The sequence below is a fragment of the Miscanthus floridulus genome, chromosome 3 (assembly GCF_019320115.1).
Source record: "Miscanthus floridulus cultivar M001 chromosome 3, ASM1932011v1, whole genome shotgun sequence".
Classification (NCBI taxonomy): Eukaryota; Viridiplantae; Streptophyta; class Magnoliopsida; order Poales; family Poaceae; genus Miscanthus; species Miscanthus floridulus.
The window spans coordinates 135,707,503-135,728,442 of NC_089582.1; the positions used below are offsets into that span (position 1 = coordinate 135,707,503).

Genomic DNA, 20,940 nt, shown 5'->3' on the forward strand with positions numbered 1-20,940 from the left:
AAGCATCATCAAAACGATTATAAGCGTTGTACAAATCATCATCAAGCCGTTGATTCAGTGAAGAGGACATATATAACATCTAACGAGTATCCCATTTTTACATTGGTTACAACATAGTACAAGTACACCATGCATCGCACCACGAACATTCCATCATCATTGACAATCTACTCCGCAGTCCGCCCCCACAAAAAAATGAAGTTTCATATCGGCCATCAACCTAACAATGCATGTGTGGTAGCACTCCTCAAACTGCTAAGTTCAACTCCTCATTTGGGGGTGAAGGCCTGATCATCAAGAACACAACAACAAGAATCCCAAATCAGTAACCGAATCGATCGCACAAAAGCTGTGACGACGCATATGCAATGTGGATTAATTGATTCAGCTGACCTGGAAGATGGTGGCGTGGCCGGGGTCGGCGAGGTGGGCGAAGAGGTTGTCGATGGGGCCGGTGCCGGTGTACTCGGCCTGGAACCAGGCGCCCATGACGGCGAGCATGGCGAGGCGTCCGTTCTTGATCTCCTTGGTGCGCAGCTCCTTGATCTTCTCCGGCGAGCCGCTGCCCCAGCCGAGCGGGTCAAACCACAGGCCACCAGGGTACCTTAGCACATGATGAATAAGTAGTGTTAGCCTTGGGTAAGTGATGGATGAGTCTTTGTCTTCTGGATTCGTGCAATAGGAGAGAGATGTACCCGACGTCGGTGCCGGTGAGCTTGTTGCTTGGGAAGATGGGGTCGGTGTTGACGCTTCCGGGCTTGATGATGTCAGCCCAGCGGCGGCCCTCGGCCCAGCCGATGAGGATGAGCTCGATGATGAAGAGGGTGGTGGTGTCGGTGAAGTACTGCTGCTCGCCGGCGGTGTACCAGAAGGGCGTGTTGAGGATGCCGATCTTGGTCAGGAACTCCGGGATGAAGATGCCCGCCGCGCCGAGCATCGCCCACCGGCAGTGCACCAGCTCCGCCTGCACGTTCCACCGCAGGCTCTCCGGGTCAGATCCTGCACACATCAATCGCCAGCACATCCATGGACAGTTAGTTATCAACCGCTCAAAGATTGTATATGTGGACAGTGCACAGTGCACAGGAGAAGAGATCGATGGTGATCAGAACTCACCGAGGCCCCAGGGATCAAAGCCGAAGTCGCCGGGAAGGCTGCATGCATCAACGAGACAACAAGAGCACACTGTATCAGAGTCACACGCAAGGAGAACCACGAATGAATCGAAGACGACTCCAAGGATCAGCCGCCGACCTGCCGTCGAGCCACGGGGGAGGGGTGCTGCCGGGGAACCAGATCGGCCGGTCGGGGTCAGCCGCGGCGCGCACGGCGAACGACGGCCGGGCCGCCTCAGCCTGCCTCAGCAGCATCTTGCCGCCGAGGAAGGAGGACGACGCTCGCTGCCCATTCCTGGGGAGCGCCGCGACGGCGGTGGTGGAGGACGAGGAGGCGGAGACGAGTGCCATTGGGCGCGCAAGCTGTGGCGTTGGAGAGCGTTGGGCTGTGTGGTGGGCAGTGCGCGGCAGTTTAAGGGATCTCGCGGCGCGCGCGCGCCGGAGCGGGGCCGGCTTATCCGCGAGGGGATAGCGGGCGCGGCCGCCTCGTGCCACGCGGCGCGGGAGAATCTGCTCGTTTGGCTCTGGCACGCCGGATCGCGCTGACGTGGAGCGCGCTCCGTTGCGAGCTGATAAAAATCAGGAGCGGGCACGGCATTGGGCGCTGCCATGTAGGCACGCTTCGGCTCATATCTGCTTTCGGCAAAGCACACTGTGACACTCACGTGTTTAAAGTAGAGTGTGCTCGATGTAAATCAAAGACTCAAGACACAAATAAGAGTGAAAATCATTATTATCCATTAATCTATGGTTGCACGTATATATACATGTGAAAGGCAACTTATGAAGATGTGTCTTCTAAGAGCGGTTGATCACTAATAAAGTGATTCATAACAACACTCCTATTGATGAAACATCGTCATCCATCACTTAGGTCAATGTATTGGATCATTTCTCCAAAAACCTTTTGAAAAAATGAGGAGAAATATGTGTGGATATGCTACTAAAAACTCCTTACGACCCGGTGAGAAAAATAAGGAGAAATTGATATGATATATGTTGATTATTATCTCATTGTAAATTCACATAGGAAAAAAATCTTGGAAGGAAAGACCCATAACCAAGTTTAAAGAACAATAAATATGATTTGATGATCATAATTGTGATTTATGTCTTTGGTATCTTCTCAAAACCCCATGTGGGTAAATAAAAGATATGACATATTTATGTCTTAGATACTGCATATAAAAACCCCGGTAAGAAAAAATAAGAGGTATTCCCTCATTAGTTTGGAACAAAGGAAGTATGACATATAAACTTGTATTGGTATTGCTTCATTAAAAACCTTATATGAGAAACATGTTTAAGGAAAAACTCATAGAGAAAAAAGTACAACATCGTGTTTGAACATGTTATAGTTTCAAGAGGAGTCTCCCCTTGAACCTTGCAATTTTCAAAGTCATCGTATACCAATCTCAATAACACATCGTTTGTCGGGGACCAATACTAGGGTACCCGAAGAGGAGGAGCTAATGGTCATCAACATTGATTCATCCGAACAGTCAAGAGCGCGACTACAACAGCTCTAACCGACCCCCCAGGTGCGCGGGCCCCGCCTCGCAGGACCTCTGGGTCGAGGGCCCCGGCCTCTGGGGGTGGGCTCCGCCTCTCCCGACCTCTAGGTCGGTTGCCCCGCCTCGCCCGACCTTTGGGTCAGGGGCTCCGTCTCACCCGACCCCTCAGGTAAGCCTGGGCAAAATACCCGATACCCATTACCCGTACCCGAATTACCCGAACCCGGACCCGAATTACCCGAACCCGAGGTACCCGATCCCAAATTCGGATAGCGATTTTGATTACCCAAAATTAGTTTGGGTAATTCGGGTAATATCCCCCGATACCCAAACTATCCGAACTACCCAAAGATTTGTTTTGTCTTTGTATTCATCATGTGTTGTTAGCTGAACCATTTAACTTATCACTTTATTAGAATATAATTCTCTCTATTTGAATGAGTGACTGCAATATATTATTCTCTATAAATTGCTATTGAAATTCTATACAAATTGCTGCTGAAATTATGTATAGATCGCTACTGAAATTTAGTGTAGTTTGTTGTTTTCTGTAAATTTGGGTATATCGGGTAATACCCGAACCCGAACCCGAATTATCGGGTACCCGAATTTGCGGGTAGTGTTTTTTCGGGGGTAATATCGGGTAGCAATTTTTATTACCCGAATTTTGAATTACCCGAATTACCCGACCCTAAAAAATCGGATAACCCGAACGCCCAGGCTTACCCTCAGGCGCGGCTCCTGATGGAAGCCCGTACCGTCGCCAACCACTACGGGCCAGAAAGTACAACCCAAGGTCAAACTTCTGGCATCGTGCAAAGAGCGGGCACATCTCAACATGACTCGTGCCCGCAACATGTCACTCCAGGGAACTCACATCACCAACAGTGATGAACACGTGGTCACTATGCTGCCTACTCCCTGTACGGCCACTGACCAGCACGCTGGTTCGCCGCATCGCCCATTGGGACGGACTAGGATGTCACGACTCGCTGACAACGCGGGGACATGGCATTAGTGGCGAACAGGCGCCCAGCGTGGAGCCTTCCCTGTCACCATCTGTAGTCTTAGCGGGACCCGCATAAAGGAAAAGAAAGGCCCGGCGGTCCTGAAAGCCTTCCTATCCTTGGCTCTTCTCCCTCTTTCTCTCTGTGTTACCTGCTCTTCTCCTTCGTCTATAAAAGGGGATGCATGACGTCCCAGGAGGGGGCTGGTTCACCACTCTACACGGCTGTAGACATGAAAGCACATGCCCTAACACGCCTTAGGAGCACACGCACATCAGAGACTTGGGACATATCCCGCTCTCGCTCGTTTGTAACCCCTACTATAAACTTTTAGTGCTAGTAACATGAGCAGCAGCGACGAACTGGACGTAGGGACTTTCTGCCCGAACTAGTATAAACCTCATGTCCTCTAAGCACACCATCCGAGCCAGACACACAATACTAGAAATTTACTAGTTGGTAACTCAAAACAACGGCAGTTGGCACGCCAGGTAGGGGCTTTTTGTGCGTCTCGACGTCCACATCAGGCCTCGGATGGCTAGTCATGGCATCAGCTGGGTCCCGGGCACGCACGTGCACTTCGAGAACCAGGACTTCATCGTCACAACAGAAGGGGAGTTGATGCAGGCTCCCATCGCCGTCCAACCTCTCCACTCCACCGACCTCGACGCGATCGCTGAGATGCTCGATGAGCTACGGCTGCACACACCGGAGGCTCATGCCCCCAGGAGCGACCAGCTCCTCGACTTCGATTATGAGAGGTTAGAGTGCTAGCTTGGCGCCTTCTTTGGACCCCGACCATCCCAGGAGGACCTGCGTCACCTCACCTTCTCGTTCGCCAATGTCATGACGTAGCTTGCAAGAGGAGAGCCGCTCTCCCTGGAATACCTCATCTGGAGCGCCCCGACAACACTCTCGTCCGGTCTCTACAACGCCGTAGAGATCATTGGCCACCTTGTGGCACAACACACGCCTCCATCCCTCATGAACGACGAGTTCGTGGGGATGACCAAATATGTTGTGGAATCTTTCCATGACCTCATTGCGTGAGAATCGGGGTCACCCTCTGACTCTGACTCCAGCAGGGGTAGCCATCACCCCTCACGTGAATGGTTCATGGTAGGTACCCCCGAGAGACACGTCGAAAGCATCCACAAGGGAGAGGCTACCCCAACAAACAAACTCAATGATGAGGTCGACGGGGATGCAGGGGCCCCACCTCGCCTGTGAGTAGAGCAGCTAAAGGCTCGGCACCATGAGATCAAGGAAGCACGACTCTAACTTGAGCAGGAATGCGTAGAGCTTGAGCGAGAGATTGAGCACCATGGAGATAGTGGGCGTGCAGATGCCGTGGCCCACGACGTGAACCAGAGGATCATCGAGGATGACGAAGCCCTCCCACACTTCACCCAGGCAAGCCAGAATATCGCTGCTGCGGCGGCCTTGCTCCAAGGGCTTTTGGGGCCCACGACACCTGAAGATCGTTGGGCCCATCACAAGATTCTCACGCTACTCGAGTGTGTGGTGGCGTAATAGGCCGAGAGCTCGTTGTCCCAACAACATGAGCTTGGTGCCAGCCAGCATGCTCCCTTAGAGCGACCCAACATGGACGTGTCAGTCCACCCGGCATAGCAAGGCGGTAGGCCACGCACCACGGTCTCGGTGCTTGAGCGTCTCGGCCTTCACCATGATGCACGTGGCACCCACGACGCCCGTAGATGTACCCATGGCAATGCGAGGGAGGGGGCAAGCCACGGCTACCGCCCTCATCATGGCAGACGCTATGATAGCGGCGAGGACCGAAGCCCGAGCCCTAACTTGCCGGGACCTTAGACCTTTGGCCGACACATCCTCAACGTTGTCTTTCCACCACGGTACCGACTGCTGACCAACATCTTGAAATACTCTAGGGAAACGAACCCCGGACTGTGGCTCAAGCATTATCGGATTGCTTGCCAAGCCGGTGGAGCGGATAATAATGATTTTATTATCCGCAACCTTCCATTGTTCCTGGCTGATTCGTCACGAACATGGTTAGAACACATTTCGCCCAACAGAATCAAAAGTTGGGCGGACCTGAAAGAGATCTTCATGGGAAACTTCTAGGGCACGTACGCGCGTCGTGGGAACCCGTGGGATCTAAAAAACTACTGATAGAAGGCTAGGGAAACCCTTCATGGGTACATCCATTGCTTCTCCCGGTAGTGCAACGAGCTGCCCAATGTCACCGACATCGACGTCATAGGAGCCTTCCTATCTAGGACCACCTATGAGTCCCTGGTTCACAAGCTAGGACATAAGGGCCCATGAACCACCAAGGAGATCCTTGACATTGCCACCAGCCACGTCTCAGGCGAGGAGGCGGTCGAGGCGATTTCAACCGCCTCAAAGGCAAGGCAAAGTGGGACGAGGACGTCGGCGAAGGTGCCTCCAACCATCCTAGCAAGAAGAAGAACAAGCAACGGCGTGAGGGCTCGCTCGTGGCCACCACTGACCACAAGGGGGCTCGGAAGCCTACAGAGGGCACCCTGGGCCACTTCGAGAAGCTGCTCGAAGGACCATGTCCGAACCATGGTTTCCCCATCAAGCACCTATACAAGGACTGTGTCCTCATGAAGTGGTTCTTAACCAGAGGCTCCAACAAGGGGGAGCATAGGGGGGGACCCTAAGCCAGCCACAGATGATGCCGAGGGGAAGGATGGCAACTTTCAAATGCTAGATGGCTACCTCATGATCTTCGAAGGGTCGGCGGCCTATGACCCCAAGCGCCGCCAGAAGCTTACGCACCGCGAGATCTATACGGCTGAGCCGGCCATGCCTACTTTCCTTCGATGGCTGGAGTCTGCCATAACCTTTGATCGAACTAACCACCCAGAAAGCATCCCATAGCTGGGAAGATATCCGCTCATGGTTGACCCAATCATCAGCATAAAGCGGCTCACCAAGGTGCTGATGGATGGAGACAGCGACCTCAACATCATGTATGCCAAAATGCTCGATGCCATGGGCATCGATCAATCGCGCATCCGACTAGCCAGAGCGCCTTTCTATGTCATCGTGCCTAGAAAGCAGGTCATGCCACTTAGGCAGATTGATCTGCCCATCACCTTCGAGGATCCGACCAATTATAGGACAGAGACCCTTACCTTCAAGGTGGCCAGGTTCCACAAAACCTGCCACGCCATCCTAGGACATCCATGCTATGTGAAGTTCATGGCCGTCCCCAACTACACCTATCTAAAGTTGAAGATGTTGGGTCCATGCGGGTCATCACCATCGGCACCTCCTTCCAGCGTGCCTACAAGTGCAAGGTCCAGTGCTATGAACACACTACGACAATTGTCACCTCTAGAGAGCTTGCAACCATCAGGGAGGAGGGCGTCGAAGAAGCACCTAACCCCAAGTGGTCAACCGGGTCTTTCAAGCCTATAGAGGGTGCTAAGAAGGTCCTCATAGACCCTAGCGGCTCCAAAGACAAAGTGGTGCGCATTGGCACCATGCTTTCCTCCGAATAGGAAAGCGTGCTCATTGACTTCCTCCGCACCAATAGAGATATCTTTGCATGGAGACCCTCAGACATGCCAGGCATTTTGAGAGAAGTCACTGAGCATGCCTTGAAGATTAGGCCAGGCTCCAAGCCAGTGAAGTAGTGCCTGCGTCGCTTCGACGAGGAGAAACGTAGGGCCATCGACGAGGAGATTGCAAAGCTTTTGGTAGCCGGGTTCATCAAGGAAGTATACCACCCCGAGCGGTTAGCCAATCCCATTCTTGTACGAAAAAAGTGGGAAATGAAGAATGTGTGTTGACTACACGGGTCTCAACAAAGTGTGTCCAAAGAATCTGTTTTCTTTGCCACACATAGACCAAGTAGTCGACTCGACCTCAGGGTGTGAAACCCTTTGCTTCCTTGATGCGTACTTTGGGTACCATCAAATCATGATGAAAGAGACCGACTAGCTCACGACATCTTTCATCACCCCATTTGGATCATTCTGCTACATCACAATGTCGTTCAGTTTGAAAAACGCGGGGGCTACATACCAACATTGTATGCTCAAGTATTTTGGGGATCTCATCAGGCGGACCGTTGAGGCCTGTATGGATAACATTGTGGTCAAATCCAAATGGACTGACCAGGTCATAGCCGACCTAGAGCAGACCTTCACGAAACTCTGAGCAAACAGCATCAAGCTCAACCACAAGAAGTGCATTTTCAGAGTCCCAAGGGGTATGCTACTGGGTTTTATCATCTTTGAGCGTGGCATCAAAGCCAACCCGGAGAAGATCTCGGCCATCACAAGGATGGGCCTGATTTAGAACATAAAGGGGGTACAACGAGTTATGGGGTGCCTCGCCGTGCTCAGCCACTTTATCTCATGCCTCGGCGAACAAGGTCTCCCCCTCTATCGGCTTCTGAAGAAGGCCAGCCGTTTTGAATAGACACCCGACGCCCAGGAGGCGATTGACAAGGTCAAGTAGCTCCTAACAAAGACCCTAATCCTAGTCCCCTCGACCAATTAGGAACCGCTTCTACTCTACATTGTGGCCACCATGCAAGTGGTCATCGCCGCCCTGGTGGTAGCGTGAGAAGAAGAGGGACACGCTATCGACGAAATATGATCGGCAGTCTACCTAGGGGTATGCCCAAGGTAGTAGATTGTCGGCAGACAGATGCGCAAGCCATAAACAAGACGGTGACGCAAGACAGACATGAGGTTTTATCCAGGTTCGGCCACCAAGAAGGCGTAATACCTATGTCATGCGTCTGATTGTATTGCTGTATGTCAATGAGAGATATTTTTTAGAGGGGTCCCCTGCCCGCCTTATATAGTTGAAAGGTCCTTGTTTGGTTTTGGTAATTGAGTGACAACCTAGGTGGACTAATTGTGTTTATGTGAGATACACAGGTGATTAGTCCACAGGTACATATGTGTGAGCAACATATGCCATGAAGGTGAAAATGGCTTGGAGATGTTGCAAAGCTCACACATGTGATGATGAAGGAGCTTATTGCACATGAGACATGACATTGAGTCATGTGATTAAGGTGGAGAAGATCAAGACAAGACTTGGCTTGATGGACCGGTTGCAAGCGTGAAGGGCAAGTCGAAGGCTTTGGAGTGATGGACCGCGTGGCGGTGAAGCTTGAGCAAGACTTGGCGCCGATGGACGATGGCAACGGTGAAGAGCAAGTAGAGTCAAGATCGATGAACCAATATGATCATGTGATGATATGAAGTGGATCATATCATTGTTGATCATGTTGGTGCATGTGTTGCATCGACATTGGAGGAGATGGAATGGAATGCGCAAGGCAAAGGTATAACCTAGGGCATTTCATTTCACCGGTCATAGGTGTGTAGAGAAGTTTATGACCGGGTTTAGGATAGATGGCCGTACTATCAAGAGGGGCAAACTTGTTTGCATATCGGTCATCTAGTGCCACTCGAGTGATCTAACTTTGCATTGTCGCTAGGATCGAGTGGCGTGGCAAGTTGAGTGGCTAACATCCTTTGGGAAATGATTGTAAAAATGCTAACAGACATACACATGGTGGTGTTGGCACATTTACAAAGGAGGTGGTGTTTGCAGGGTTGAGATGGGTTTGGGTCCCTCTCAAAGGAGGTGGCGCTTTCGGGAAAATGGAATGCCTATTTTCTATTGCGCCGGATGCAAATTCTTGTGGTTAGCACACTTGAGCAAGGGTGAAGAGAATGGAGAAGATGCTGGCGTCGGTCAACTGACCGGACGCTGGATCTGAATGCACCGGACGCTGGCAGGCTACGTCCGGTCGTGCTGACGTACGGTGATGCAGTAACTGGAGTGTGACCGGACGCTGGCTGCGTCCGATCGCGTTCGATCGGACGCGTCCGGTCATGCTCGGGAGCTTACTGGAAACGACCGGACACTGAGGGTCCAGCGTCTGGTCAGTTGAGTGCTACTGTGTCCGGTCAGGTCAAGTGACCGTTGGAACCGGGACATGTGGTTGTCTGTGAGTGACCGGACGCTGAGGTCCAGCGTCCGGTCAACACGACCGGAGCGTCTGGTCGGCCCGACTGTTGCCCAGTGAAGGGGTAACGGCTAGTTTAGCCCTTGGGGCTATAAATAGAAGTGGCCTTCGGCCATGGCTGGTGTGGAGCACCTCAAGGGACTTAGTGTCCATGCTTGTGAGTGCTTGGGAGCCCTCCATCACACATATACTTGATAGTGATCATTCGATTGTGTGAGTGAGCGATTCTAGTGTGATTGCATCGTGAGGTTGCATCGAGTGGCACTAGGTGATCGAGTTGCAAGCCGGTGGTGCTTGTTACTCTTGGAGGTTGCCACCTCCTAGACGGCTTGGTGGTGGTCTCCGTCGAAGCGCGCAAGAAGCTTGTGCGGCGCTCCAGAGAAGTGCTTGTGAGGGGCATTGTGCTCGCCCCGCGGGAGCCGCGAAGAGCAACTCTAGTAAAGCGTGTCATTGAGCTACCCTCACTCAAGGGGTTGGTTCTTGCGGCGCCCGACGTGAGGGCTTAGCGGGTGATGCTAATTAGCCGCCGAACCACCAAGTGAGCGGTCGACACAACGGGGACTAGCGTGTTGGCAAACACGTGAACCTCGGGAGAAAAATCATTGTGTCAACCTTGTTCTTCCCGTTGGTTTGCATCCCCATTACACAAGCTTGCCATTACTTTTATACATATTAAGCTTGTGTAGTTGCTCTTGTAATTAGATAGCTTGTGTAGCTTGCTAATTACCTTCTTGCTTGTGTAGCATAGAAGTAGCTCCCTTGCGTGGCTAATTTGGTTTTAGTAACCTTGTTAGTCACATTGCTTAGTTTGTGTAGCTAAGTATTTGCGCTCTCTAATTAGGCATTGGTTGCCTTGTTATTGAGCATTGCTAGTGAGCTTAGTTAGCTTTGTGCTTTTGCTTACTAGCATGTGTAGGAGCTCCCTTGTCACTTAAAGTACTAGTGGCATAGGTTTGTGTAACCTTGCTCCTAGAATTGTTTAGGAGAGCTCTAGCTAGCCCGGCACCTTTATTGCTTAATTGTTATCTTTGCAAGGTGCTAGTGAACATATATAGTGGGGTATAGTCTTGGCTAGACCGATAGTTTTAATTCCGCATTTGTATCGGTTAGCCGACGCGATTAAGTTTTAGAAAAGACTATTCACCCCCCTCTAGTCGCCATCTCGACCCTTCAATAGTCCAGAAGGCAGGGTTACAGATCTGGAAACTAATCCTAGCCATTTACAATTGCCATACATGGCCGGATGAGGATTCCTATTCTAACCGACCAGGATCTTGCTTGGTCACCAAATCTATTTTGACTCCTTATGCGGGACTCTGAACAGGTTGGCTGGGCCACGCGTCATCTTTTGGTGGCCCGAACCCACTGATCCGGGCTAGCCCAAGCCTAGCTGTAAGGGTATAGGGGTTAATACCCCCACAGCTAGTCCTCGAGCACCATGTATTATGCTGCGACACGCCATTTTAAGCCTCTCCGACAAGTAAGGCTCGAGTCCTTGACATCTCTAACCACCGTCATCACCGGAGAAATAGGTTGTCTGAAGAATATATGGTGCTCTTAAGAAAAAAGAAAAAGATTTCCGTCCTGGGAAGTGTGCCCACTTGTATTTCTGAAAAGAAATGTAAGTGGTCTCGAAACGTAGCGTCCTTGAACATCAGAGGCGTAGGGGTCGAAAAACAAATATATTCACCGCAAGGTGAAGTGTGCCCACTTAGTCCCCGAGCCTAGTAGTAGGTGACGTAGTCACATGGTGCCAGGGTCTAAATAGGATTCCTAGTTAAGTTGAAAACCCAATTGCTATACAGACAATACGAGATGCATCGGCAGGTGCATCGTATCGATGTAGTCCTTGAGCTTGCTGGAAGGTGAAGTATGAGCCTTGTAGCAAGGTCTAAATAAATGTCTCTCAACTATATGTGAGTACAAACCACATGTAGCCGAGAAGAACCATTCTCCGAGCAGTGGTCGGGATAGTCCCCGAGCACTTTAGTAATCCTTATAATCATTCAAAGCATAGGGGTCGATTAAATAAACACATTCACCGCAAGGTGAAGTGTGCCCACTTAGTCCCCGAGCCTGGTAGTAGGTGACGTAGTCATATGGTGCCAGGGTCTAAAAAAGAATTTATACTTTAATTAAGAATCCAGTCGTCGTGCAAGCAAAACGACTAATGTGCTCAACATAGTCCCCGAGCTTGCTGGAAGGTGAAGTAGGAGCCTTGTAGCAAGGTCTAAATAAATATCTCTCAACTGTATGTGAGTACAAATCACATGTAGCCAAGGAGAACCATTCTCCGAGCAGTGGTCGAGACAGTCCCCGAGCACATTAGTAGTCAGAGCAGTCCCTGAGCACGGCAGTGGTTGGATCAATCCCCGAGCACGGCAGTGGTCTAGGTAGTCCCCGAACACAGCAGTGGTCTAGGCTGTCCCCGAGCACGGTAGTGGTCTGATCCATCCTTGAGCATAAGACATGCAGCGAAAATACAAACACCGCTTGTATTATTATTTGGTGTACTTATTTATCTCCTTTCTCTGTCAAGTCCAGTCTGACACGTCTGGTAAAAAAAGCAAACAGGTATAGTGTGGCACCCTGTCTTCTTGCTCTTTTCTAGCAAACAATCACTTGGCACCTATATGGAGGTGCGTCAGTGTGGCCCCTCTTACACTATCAACGAAGAGGCACGTACACTGGTAACGAAGGGGCGTGTTTATTGGTGTAGATCTTGAGGTTGTGTGAACTACTGTCTGTGGCGCGTGCGCATGTCTCCCAAGAATCTCGGGCAGATGAAACAATGGAGCTCTTTGTTATTTATAATATAGACCTGGTAAGTTACTTGTACCGATCCCCATCGTCATTCACCGCCGCAACCTTCTTTTTCTCCTCGCCGAAACCCTATTCCTCCGAAAATCATCACCAATCCCCATGCCACCGCATCCACCCCCTTAGTAAGGATAGATTAATGGCGAAGAGAGGTGCCCAAAAGAAAGGCGGAGTCATGGCGAAGGAGTGGTGGAAGTCGCGGAGCAATGAGCAGACCATCGAAGACCTCGTTGCCATGGGAGTGCTCCACAACAAGGCACTCGCAGGATGGCATGCGCCGGAAGGAGAAAGCTTCCTCGATCCACAACCAGGTGAGATTGTGGTTTTCGAGGATTTCTTCAAATGGGGTTTTGGGGTTCCAGTGCACCCTTTCCTTCAGGGTCTCTGCTTGTATTATGAGATTGGGATTTGCAATCTACATCCCAACTCGATTCTTCTTGTCTCCACCTTCATCCATCTCTACGAGGCCTATGGTGGCTTCTAGCCCCATTTCAACCTCTTTCGCCACCTATTATCTACGGAAGAAAGGGAGCGGTGGCTCAAAGATAGCCAGAGGCATCTACCTCAATCTGCGTGACGGTATGAAAGCCCAATACTTGCACTGCCCCTGGAACACCTCACTGGACAAGTGGTACAAGAAGTGGTTCTACATCCACGAAGAGCCGAACACAATCACCCTGTGCGATGTGGGGCTGATTCCGGAGAAGAAGAACAGCTGGTCGGAGAAGCCCAAGAACTTGGAGCAGATCACAGAACTGCTCGGGATGATCCCATGGGGAAGGCTGGATGGTCCAAGCGTGGTCGGGAACTTCATCAGCTAAAGGATCCAGCCCTGCCAGAAGAGGGTACATCCTAGCTTCAAGTACCAGGGAAGCGTAGATCCAACAAGGACCAGGAAAGAGGCGCTCGACAAGATAGAAGTCAAGGCCAGGATTAGGGAGCTATTCAACCTAGCCGATCCCAATTATGTCAGGTTAAATGACATCGAGCACGCCTTCAAGCTGGCCCGACCTCCCCCAAAGGTAAATGATACTTCCTTGTACCTGTAGAATCATGTTGTAACAAGAAATTGACTGTTGTCTCCTTTATGTTTCTTAGAGTAATGGTCGTGACCAGGCAACAGTGTTCGTGTCTCCGCCCCCTGGTGTGGATTGACCACAAGTTGCCGGCCCAGCTGCCCAGACCAGCGCTAGGACCGAAGACATCCACTGGGTGGCACTCGAGGTTGTGGAGGATGCATTGACTAGAGCTGCTGGCAAGCGGCCGGCTACCAACAAACGGCGCCAAGCCATCTTCCCCCTTTCAGATGATGAAGCAGAGGATGCAGACATCTTCCGGCTCGTCCCTCGAAAGAGGAGACAAATGGGGTCGACGGAGCAGGGTGGCTCCTCTGTGCCAACAGTGATCGCATCACCGACCACTGCAACACAGAGGACTAGCGAGGGAAGTGTCGAGCATCAAACCCTGGCGCTAGTACCGGTCATCGGAAAAGACCCGGTGGAACCCGCCGAGCACGTGGAGCAGGCACGATCGAAGAGACACTCCTTCGCCACATCATTCTATGCTTCCAAGCTGTAAGTATCTGTGACTTTGATGTAAGCTTATAATTTGTAATGAATATTATTGTCTTCTGAACTTTTCCCTAGTGTATCAGGTCGGCGTCCACCGAAAATCTCAACCAGCTAGCCAGATGTGGCATAGCTTCGCTAGTACTGGCGGAAAGAGCTGCTCAGCGACCAGTTGTGGAGGAACCTGAAGAAGAAATCTCACCAGAACCTCAGCAGACAGGCGACCAGACGTCAGTCCCCGAGCAGCTGGTCGGGAAGACAGCCAAGCAAAGTACAAGTGCTTCGAGCACAAACCCTACTGCAGCAGGTACCTTGGCACCAAGGGAACCAGTCCAAGCCAAGGAGCAGCAACTAGGGTTGGCATAGAGCACGCTAGCCGATGCTACGGCTCGTGGGAAAGCCATGGTGGTCGCGGAGACTACAGACTCCAAACCAGCGTCGCCCCTTGAACAAGAGGCCGAAGAGGACAAAGTAGAAGAAATCCTAGGCTGTCCCCAAGATAAACGACAACATGTATATGTGTCGCGCTGGAGGAACAACGAGTGGGTTATGCATGAAGAAATCCCAGAGGTCGAAGAGACCCTAAGAGTTGAATGGGCGGCAAAGCGTCTGGTGACAGAAGTCCAGGTATGTTTGGCTTGACCACTTGACCCCGTTATGTAGTCGATCTGTCTGACTTAGCATGTTTATATGCAGGACTTGATGAAGATCGTGAAGTACCAAAAGAGGTGCTTCAACTAGATTGAGGGAATCACGGCGAACAATAAAGAACTAGCGGCTGAGGTGGAACACTTGTGCCACCAACTTGAAGTCGCCGACCAGGAGAGGACTGAGCTAGAGGCACAGAACCAGAACCTAGTCGGCCAGCTCAATAACAAAGAGCGGGAAAAAACAAGTAAGTTATCATTTTATCACAGCAAGTGTGTAATGCGTGTTGTTACATTGTTGGTAGTGATAGCTGTAATGCAGGCTTAGAAGCTGAAGTAACCCGCCTCCAAGAGGGGAATAGCCGCATGACCATAGAGTGTGGTCATCTAAAGGAGGACAACGAGAAACTGACACACAACCAGTCTCAACTCTAGGACCACACCACCAAAATGAAGGAGGAACTGAAAAGTAAGTATTCCAGACCACCTTTCTCATTCTGTTTCCCGCCTTGTCTTGTCGTGCCATTACATTTGATGTCTTGTACGGTGTTCAGTTTTAAAAGTCAATGACAAGAGGCATCTAGAAGCCGTGATCAAAGAGCGTGACGGCTGGAAAGCAAGATGCCTCGAGGCCACCGAGGATTAGGACATATGGAAGAACCAGTGCCAAGAAGTGGCAACTGGCATTGTGCCCGTCCTCGACCTTATCGACCTGGTGCTCATAGAGGAAGAGCTAAGGACACCCTAGCTCAGACTGGTCGAGAGATGTAGACAAGCATAGGGATGGTTCCAAGAGTTCGTGAAGGAGGCGAGTGAGTACACGGGTGCCCATGTGCTAAGCATGGTGCGTGCCCACTACCCCCTGATCGATCTCAAGCGCCTAGAAGCTGGATACCCGAAGGAGGTAGACCCCGATAAGGCGAAGGAGCTTCGGATGGCCCAGCTAGACCTGTCGTCAAAAATAATTGGCAACATTAACCTATGTGGAGGTGGAATAGCACCTGTACAGGGGACGCCATCGACAAGTCAGCTAGAAACACCATTAGTTGCAAGCCAACCGATGAAGCCTGTGGTCTCGACCAGCCAGGCATCAGCGGGGCCATCCCCTTTAGCTCAACTAGCACAAGAGTCCCCAAGACCTAAGTAGGGTATCGTAAGTAGCGAGCAGTAGGTGCCGCGCGCCCCGACCAGTCAATGTAATAGGCTTAGAGCTGTAGAAGGAGGGAATAGTTGTGTTATTATAAACTTGGGCCTCTTTAGGCAAGCTTGTAATAACGTAACTGTATATCATTATAAGCTTGTTTGCTTTGTATAAAATGTTTTTAAGCTTGAAACTTATGTTGGTGTAACTAAGTGAGAACATGTTAACGTTCTATTTAGTTGTACCATTTTGCTCGACACATCATCCCGACAAGTTTGTGCAGCCCTAGTTTGCCATGTGGTCGGAGTGTGAGGTTCATGACCTGTGCACACATAGACGCGGACAAGTCAAACCAAGGGGGACCTGCCGATCACCCGTAACGTAGAGAGTGGATCCCATGCACATGTTGGGAGGAACCGAAGACAGGGCCTGCTCCGAAAACCATAGAAGGAGTGATGGTCGGCTTTTACTAGCTAAGTTAGAATAACCATAAAATTTGAAGTGACACATTAGAGTGGTCAGAGAAATCATAATAGCTTTATTGAAGTAAATCGAGAGTACAAGAGGGGTACATATCTTAGTAGCTAAGCATAGAAATGTCTAAGCTTGTCGATGTGCCATGAGTTTGGTATGTCAGTACCGTCCAGGTGAGCTAACCTGTAAGACGTTAGTCGTGTGACCTCCTTGATCATGAAAGGACCCTCCCATGGGGTTGCAAGTTTATGGACACTAGCCTGGTTCATCTTCCACTTCAGGACTAGGTCCTCGACCATGAAGAACCGCTCTTTAACATTCTTGTTGTAGTACCTGCGCAAAACAACAAGGTATTTGGCCATACGTACGCAAGAATCTAGCCGCTTCTCTTCTATGCTGTTCACTTCTAGTTCCCATACTTCATTGACCCTTCCTTCATTGAAGTTCTCTACCCGTGCTGATCTGAAAGCTATATCTGCTGGAAGGACTGCCTTAGCACCGTAAACCATAAAGTACGGTGAGACGCCGGTGTTATGACTGGGCTGAGTTCTGAGGCCCCAGACCACGGCGGGTAACTCTTTGAGCCATCTTCCAGGAGCTTTGTCATTTTCTCTATACGTCCTCTTCTTTAGTGCATCTAAGATCATGCCATTAGCCTGCTTGACTTGTCCATTAGCTCTAGGGTGCGCCACCGAGACGTATTTTACTACTATGCTCCTTTCATCGTAGAAGTCCCAAAAAGCGTTCCCGGTGAACTGAGTACCCAGATCGGTAATGATGCTATTGGGTATGCCAAAATAGTGGATGACCTGGTCAAGGAACGTGACAGCCTTTTCTGAGGATGCCTGTACCAGAGGCATGTATTCTATCCACTTAGAAAATTTATCGATCAGCACGAAGACGCATGTAAATTTCCCTGGAGCCAGTTTGAAGGGCCCGATCATATCCAGTCCCCAGCATGCAAAAGGCCAAGAGGCTGGTATTGTCTGGATCTCATGGGCTAGTATGTGAATCCTCTTGGTGAAGAACTGACAACCCTCATAGTAGCGGACTAGCTTCTCTGCGTCGGCTATTGCTAACAGCCAATAGAACCTTGCTCGGAAAGCCTTGCCGACCAGCGTTCTTGAGGCCGCGTGGTTGCCGCAGGAGCCAGAGTAGATTTGGTCCTAGAGATGTTCGCCATCCTCTTGGGTTATACACTTCATTAAGATTTCCTCCTTTACGTTCTTATGCCATAGCTTGCCATCGACGAGCAGGTACTGCTTACTGTGACGCATCAGGCGCTCGTTCTCTGTCCGATCAGTGTAACCGCTACCATCTGTTAGATACTTGATGAAAGGTATTCTCTAGTCGGGCTCACGAGTAGTCGGAGGGGGCTTGGCGGTGCTTGATGCCAGAACCGTAGCCACCAATTGCTAGTTTGGAAGCTTGTCTGGCGTGGAATCTTCATCTTCGATGGAAGGCGTGAGCAGGTCTTGGATGAATACGCCATGTGGGATTTTTGCTCGGGATGATCCTAACTTTGACAGTGCATCCGCTGCTTGATTCTTGTCCCGAACCATGTGTATGTACTCGATGCCATAGAACCTGCCTTCCAGCTTTCTGATCAATTTGTAGTATGCATCCATCTTCTCACTAGTTGTGTCACAATCCTTGTTGAGTTGGTTGATGACCAGAGCAGAGTCTCCATAGACGTAGAGACGTTTAACGCCAAGCTCAACCACAATGCACAAACCATGTAGGCATGCTTCGTACTTGGCGGCATTATTAGATGCTGGGAAATAAATCCTGAGGATGTAACAGAGCTACTCCTTGGATGGCGACATGAAAAGGACTCCTGCTCCCGCACCATCAATGTTGAGAGAGCCGTCGAAGTACATCGTCCAATACTCATCGGTTCCGGTAGAGGCAGGCATGCTTAAGTCTGTCCATTCGACGATGAAATCGACAAGTGCCTGAGACTTGATTGTAGTGCGGCTTGCAAACTCCAAGGAAAAGGGGCATAGCTCCATTGCCCATTTGATGATGCGCCCATTCGCATCCTTGTTGCTAATGATGTCTCGCAGAGGGTACTCAATCATGACCACCACACAATATCCGTCGAAGTAGTGTTTCAACTTTCGAGATGTTATCAGTATGGCGTAGATCAATTTCTAAATCTACGGGTACCTGGTCTTGGACTCATTGAGTACCTCACTAATGAAATAGATTAGTCGCTGTACCTTGTAGATGTGGCCGGGCTCATCTTGCTCGACCACCATGGCCGTGGAGACTACATGATTAGTAGCCGCAATGTAAAGCAGCAGTGTTTCGTCTTCTCTTGGAGCAGTGAGGACTGGAGGTGACATAAGGTATTGTTTTAGCTGTGTGAAGGCAGCGTCTGCTTCCTCCAACCACTCAAATTTTTCGGATGCTTTGAGTAGTTTGAAGAACGGCAATCCTTTTTTGCCTAATCTTGATATGAAACGGCTGAGGGCGTCCATGCACCCGGTGAGCTTCTGAACATCCTTCACCTTCTTGGGCGGCTTCATGTCCAAGATAGCTTTGACTTTCTCTGGGTTAGGGTGTATGCCATCGTGACTGACGATGTTGCCAAGTAGTATGCCAGAAGGAACACCAAAGATGCACTTCTTTGGGTTTAATTTCCACTGGAACATGTTAAGGGCTGCAAAGGTGCGTTCTAGGTTGTCAACAAGGGTATGTGCTTCCTTGGTTTTGACGACTATATCATCAACATAAGCCTCGACGAGGTCATCTTTTATCTCGTCTTTGAGGCAAGCTTGTATAGCACGTTGGTAGGTAGCTCCAGCGTTCTTAAGCCCGAACGACATGGTCGTGTAGTAGTAGGCACCGAAAGGCATGATAAAAGATGTCTTGATCTGGTCATCCTTTTTGAGAGCAATCTGGTGATAACCAGAGTAGCAATCGAGAAAGGAAAGGAGCTCGCAACCTACGGTTGAATCTACAACCTTGTTTATGCGAGGTAAGCTGAAGGGGTCCTTAGGGCAGTGTTTGTTGAGATCAGTGTAGTCAACGTACATTCTCCATTCATTATTCTTTTTGCGTACAAGAACCAGGTTGGCTAACCACTCTGGATGATACACTTCTTTGATAAATCTGGCTGCCAAAAGCCATGTAACTTCTACCCTAATCGCCTCCTTTTTATCACGAGCGAACCATTGTAGCTTCTGCTTGATAGGTTTGGCCTTGCCATTTCAAGGAGTGCTCGATCAAATTCTAAGGTACACCGGGCATGTCAGCAGGTTTCTATGCAAACACATCCACGTTGCTCCTCAGGAACCTGATGAGCACGTCTTCCTATTTGGGATCCAAGTTGGCCCCAATAAGGGCTGTTCTGCTAGGATCGCCGTTGACTAGCTGGATCACCTTGTGCTCCTTGGACTTGATGTTCTTGCATGGAGCCTCGAGCTCTAGGATCTCCAGGTGGTTGGCTGAGGTCTTCTTGGCATCGAGCATGGTTTTGGCCATGCAAATAGAGAGGTCGTGAGCCTCCGCTATTTTGAAATTGTCATCCTTGTAGGTATAAGCTGCGTACATGTTGCCTCGGAGGGTTAGAACTCCTTTCTTGGTAGGCATCTTGAGCACCAGATACCTATAATGAGGTATGGCCATGAACTTGGTGAGCGACGGTCGACCAAGAATAGCATGGTAGGTGTCGTCGAAGTCAGCGACCACAAAGTTGACGTAGTCGGTGTGGAAGTGGTCTGGGATCCCAAACTGCACAGGTAGCGTGATCTGCCCGAGAGGTGTAGAGCTCTGTCCGGGGAGAACACCCTAGAACTGTGCCTCGTACGGCTTGAGATCCGCCTGAGCTATCTTCAGGGCGGGCATACTATTCTTGAATAGTATATCAATGGAGCTGCCACCATCGATCAGTACTCTGTCGAACTGGACCTTGTTGATACAAGGATCGAGGACCAGGGGAAAATGTCCTAGCTCAGGTATTGCGGCCCATTGGTCCTTTCTGCTAAAAGAGATTTCGTGATGAGACCATGGAGGGAGCCGTGGATCGACGAGGAGGTTATCGGCGTTGGCCACGTTCAAGCAAGTATGGGCGAGCAGCTTGTGTTCCCGCTTGGTCTCGATGGACACTTTGCCTCCGATGATGGTGTGCATGCGATCGGTTGGCTTGACATACTTGTGATGAGGGTCTACATCATTGTCGTCATTATCCTCGTTGCGCTGTTCCCCTGCGCCGTTAGGCTTGTCGGATGTATCCGGAGCCTATTGACGCGTATAGATAGACTTGAGAACGCGGCAATTCTCCATGGTATGGTTTGACTTAGGATGGGGCTGGCAGGGCCCTTTCAATGCTTTGGCATAGTCGTCTTCGTAATTACGACGTCCGCCACCCTTTTTAACGGTATTGACCTCGCCGTCGTCTTCCCGAGCACGCTTGCTCCTGTAATCGTCATGGCGGTTACGCCGCTGATTACGTTGGTCGTGGTGGTCGCGGGAGTCGTTGCGCTAGTTGCGGCGGTCAAAATTGTCGTTTTAACCACGGTTGCCGCGGTAGTCGTCGCGGTGTGGGGGGTGGTCAGAGCATGGAACCCTTGCTACTTCTTCAATAATTATCTTCTTAGCATCGTCGATGTCCGCATATTTCTTAGCGGTGGCTAGGAG

At 50.4% G+C, this 20,940-nt stretch overlaps 1 protein-coding gene across 1 annotated transcript; it reads right to left on the bottom strand.

The window, feature by feature from the left end:
• Positions 1–53: 53 nt before the first annotated feature.
• On the bottom strand, positions 54–1,508 carry LOC136547073 (photosystem I chlorophyll a/b-binding protein 2, chloroplastic-like). The gene is made up of 5 exons (XM_066539041.1): positions 1,255–1,508; positions 1,117–1,154; positions 696–999; positions 394–604; positions 54–287 (listed from the first exon to the last, which is right to left on the bottom strand). The coding sequence occupies exons 1-5, from the start codon at positions 1,464–1,466 to the stop codon at positions 270–272; spliced, it is 783 nt and encodes a 260-aa protein (XP_066395138.1). The 5' UTR covers positions 1,467–1,508; the 3' UTR covers positions 54–269.
• Positions 1,509–20,940: the final 19,432 nt, after the last annotated feature.

Bases quoted from the DNA above. Each gene is read 5' to 3' on its own strand.
- LOC136547073 (XM_066539041.1), bottom strand. From the start codon at position 1,466: ATGGCACTCGTCTCCGCCTCCTCGTCCTCCACCACCGCCGTCGCGGCG. The intron at 1,155-1,254 runs GTCGGCGGCTGA...TGATGCATGCAG, and splicing joins CCCCCGTGGCTCGACGGCAG to CCTTCCCGGCGACTTCGGCT. The intron at 605-695 runs GTACATCTCTCT...TCATGTGCTAAG, and splicing joins CTCACCGGCACCGACGTCGG to GTACCCTGGTGGCCTGTGGT.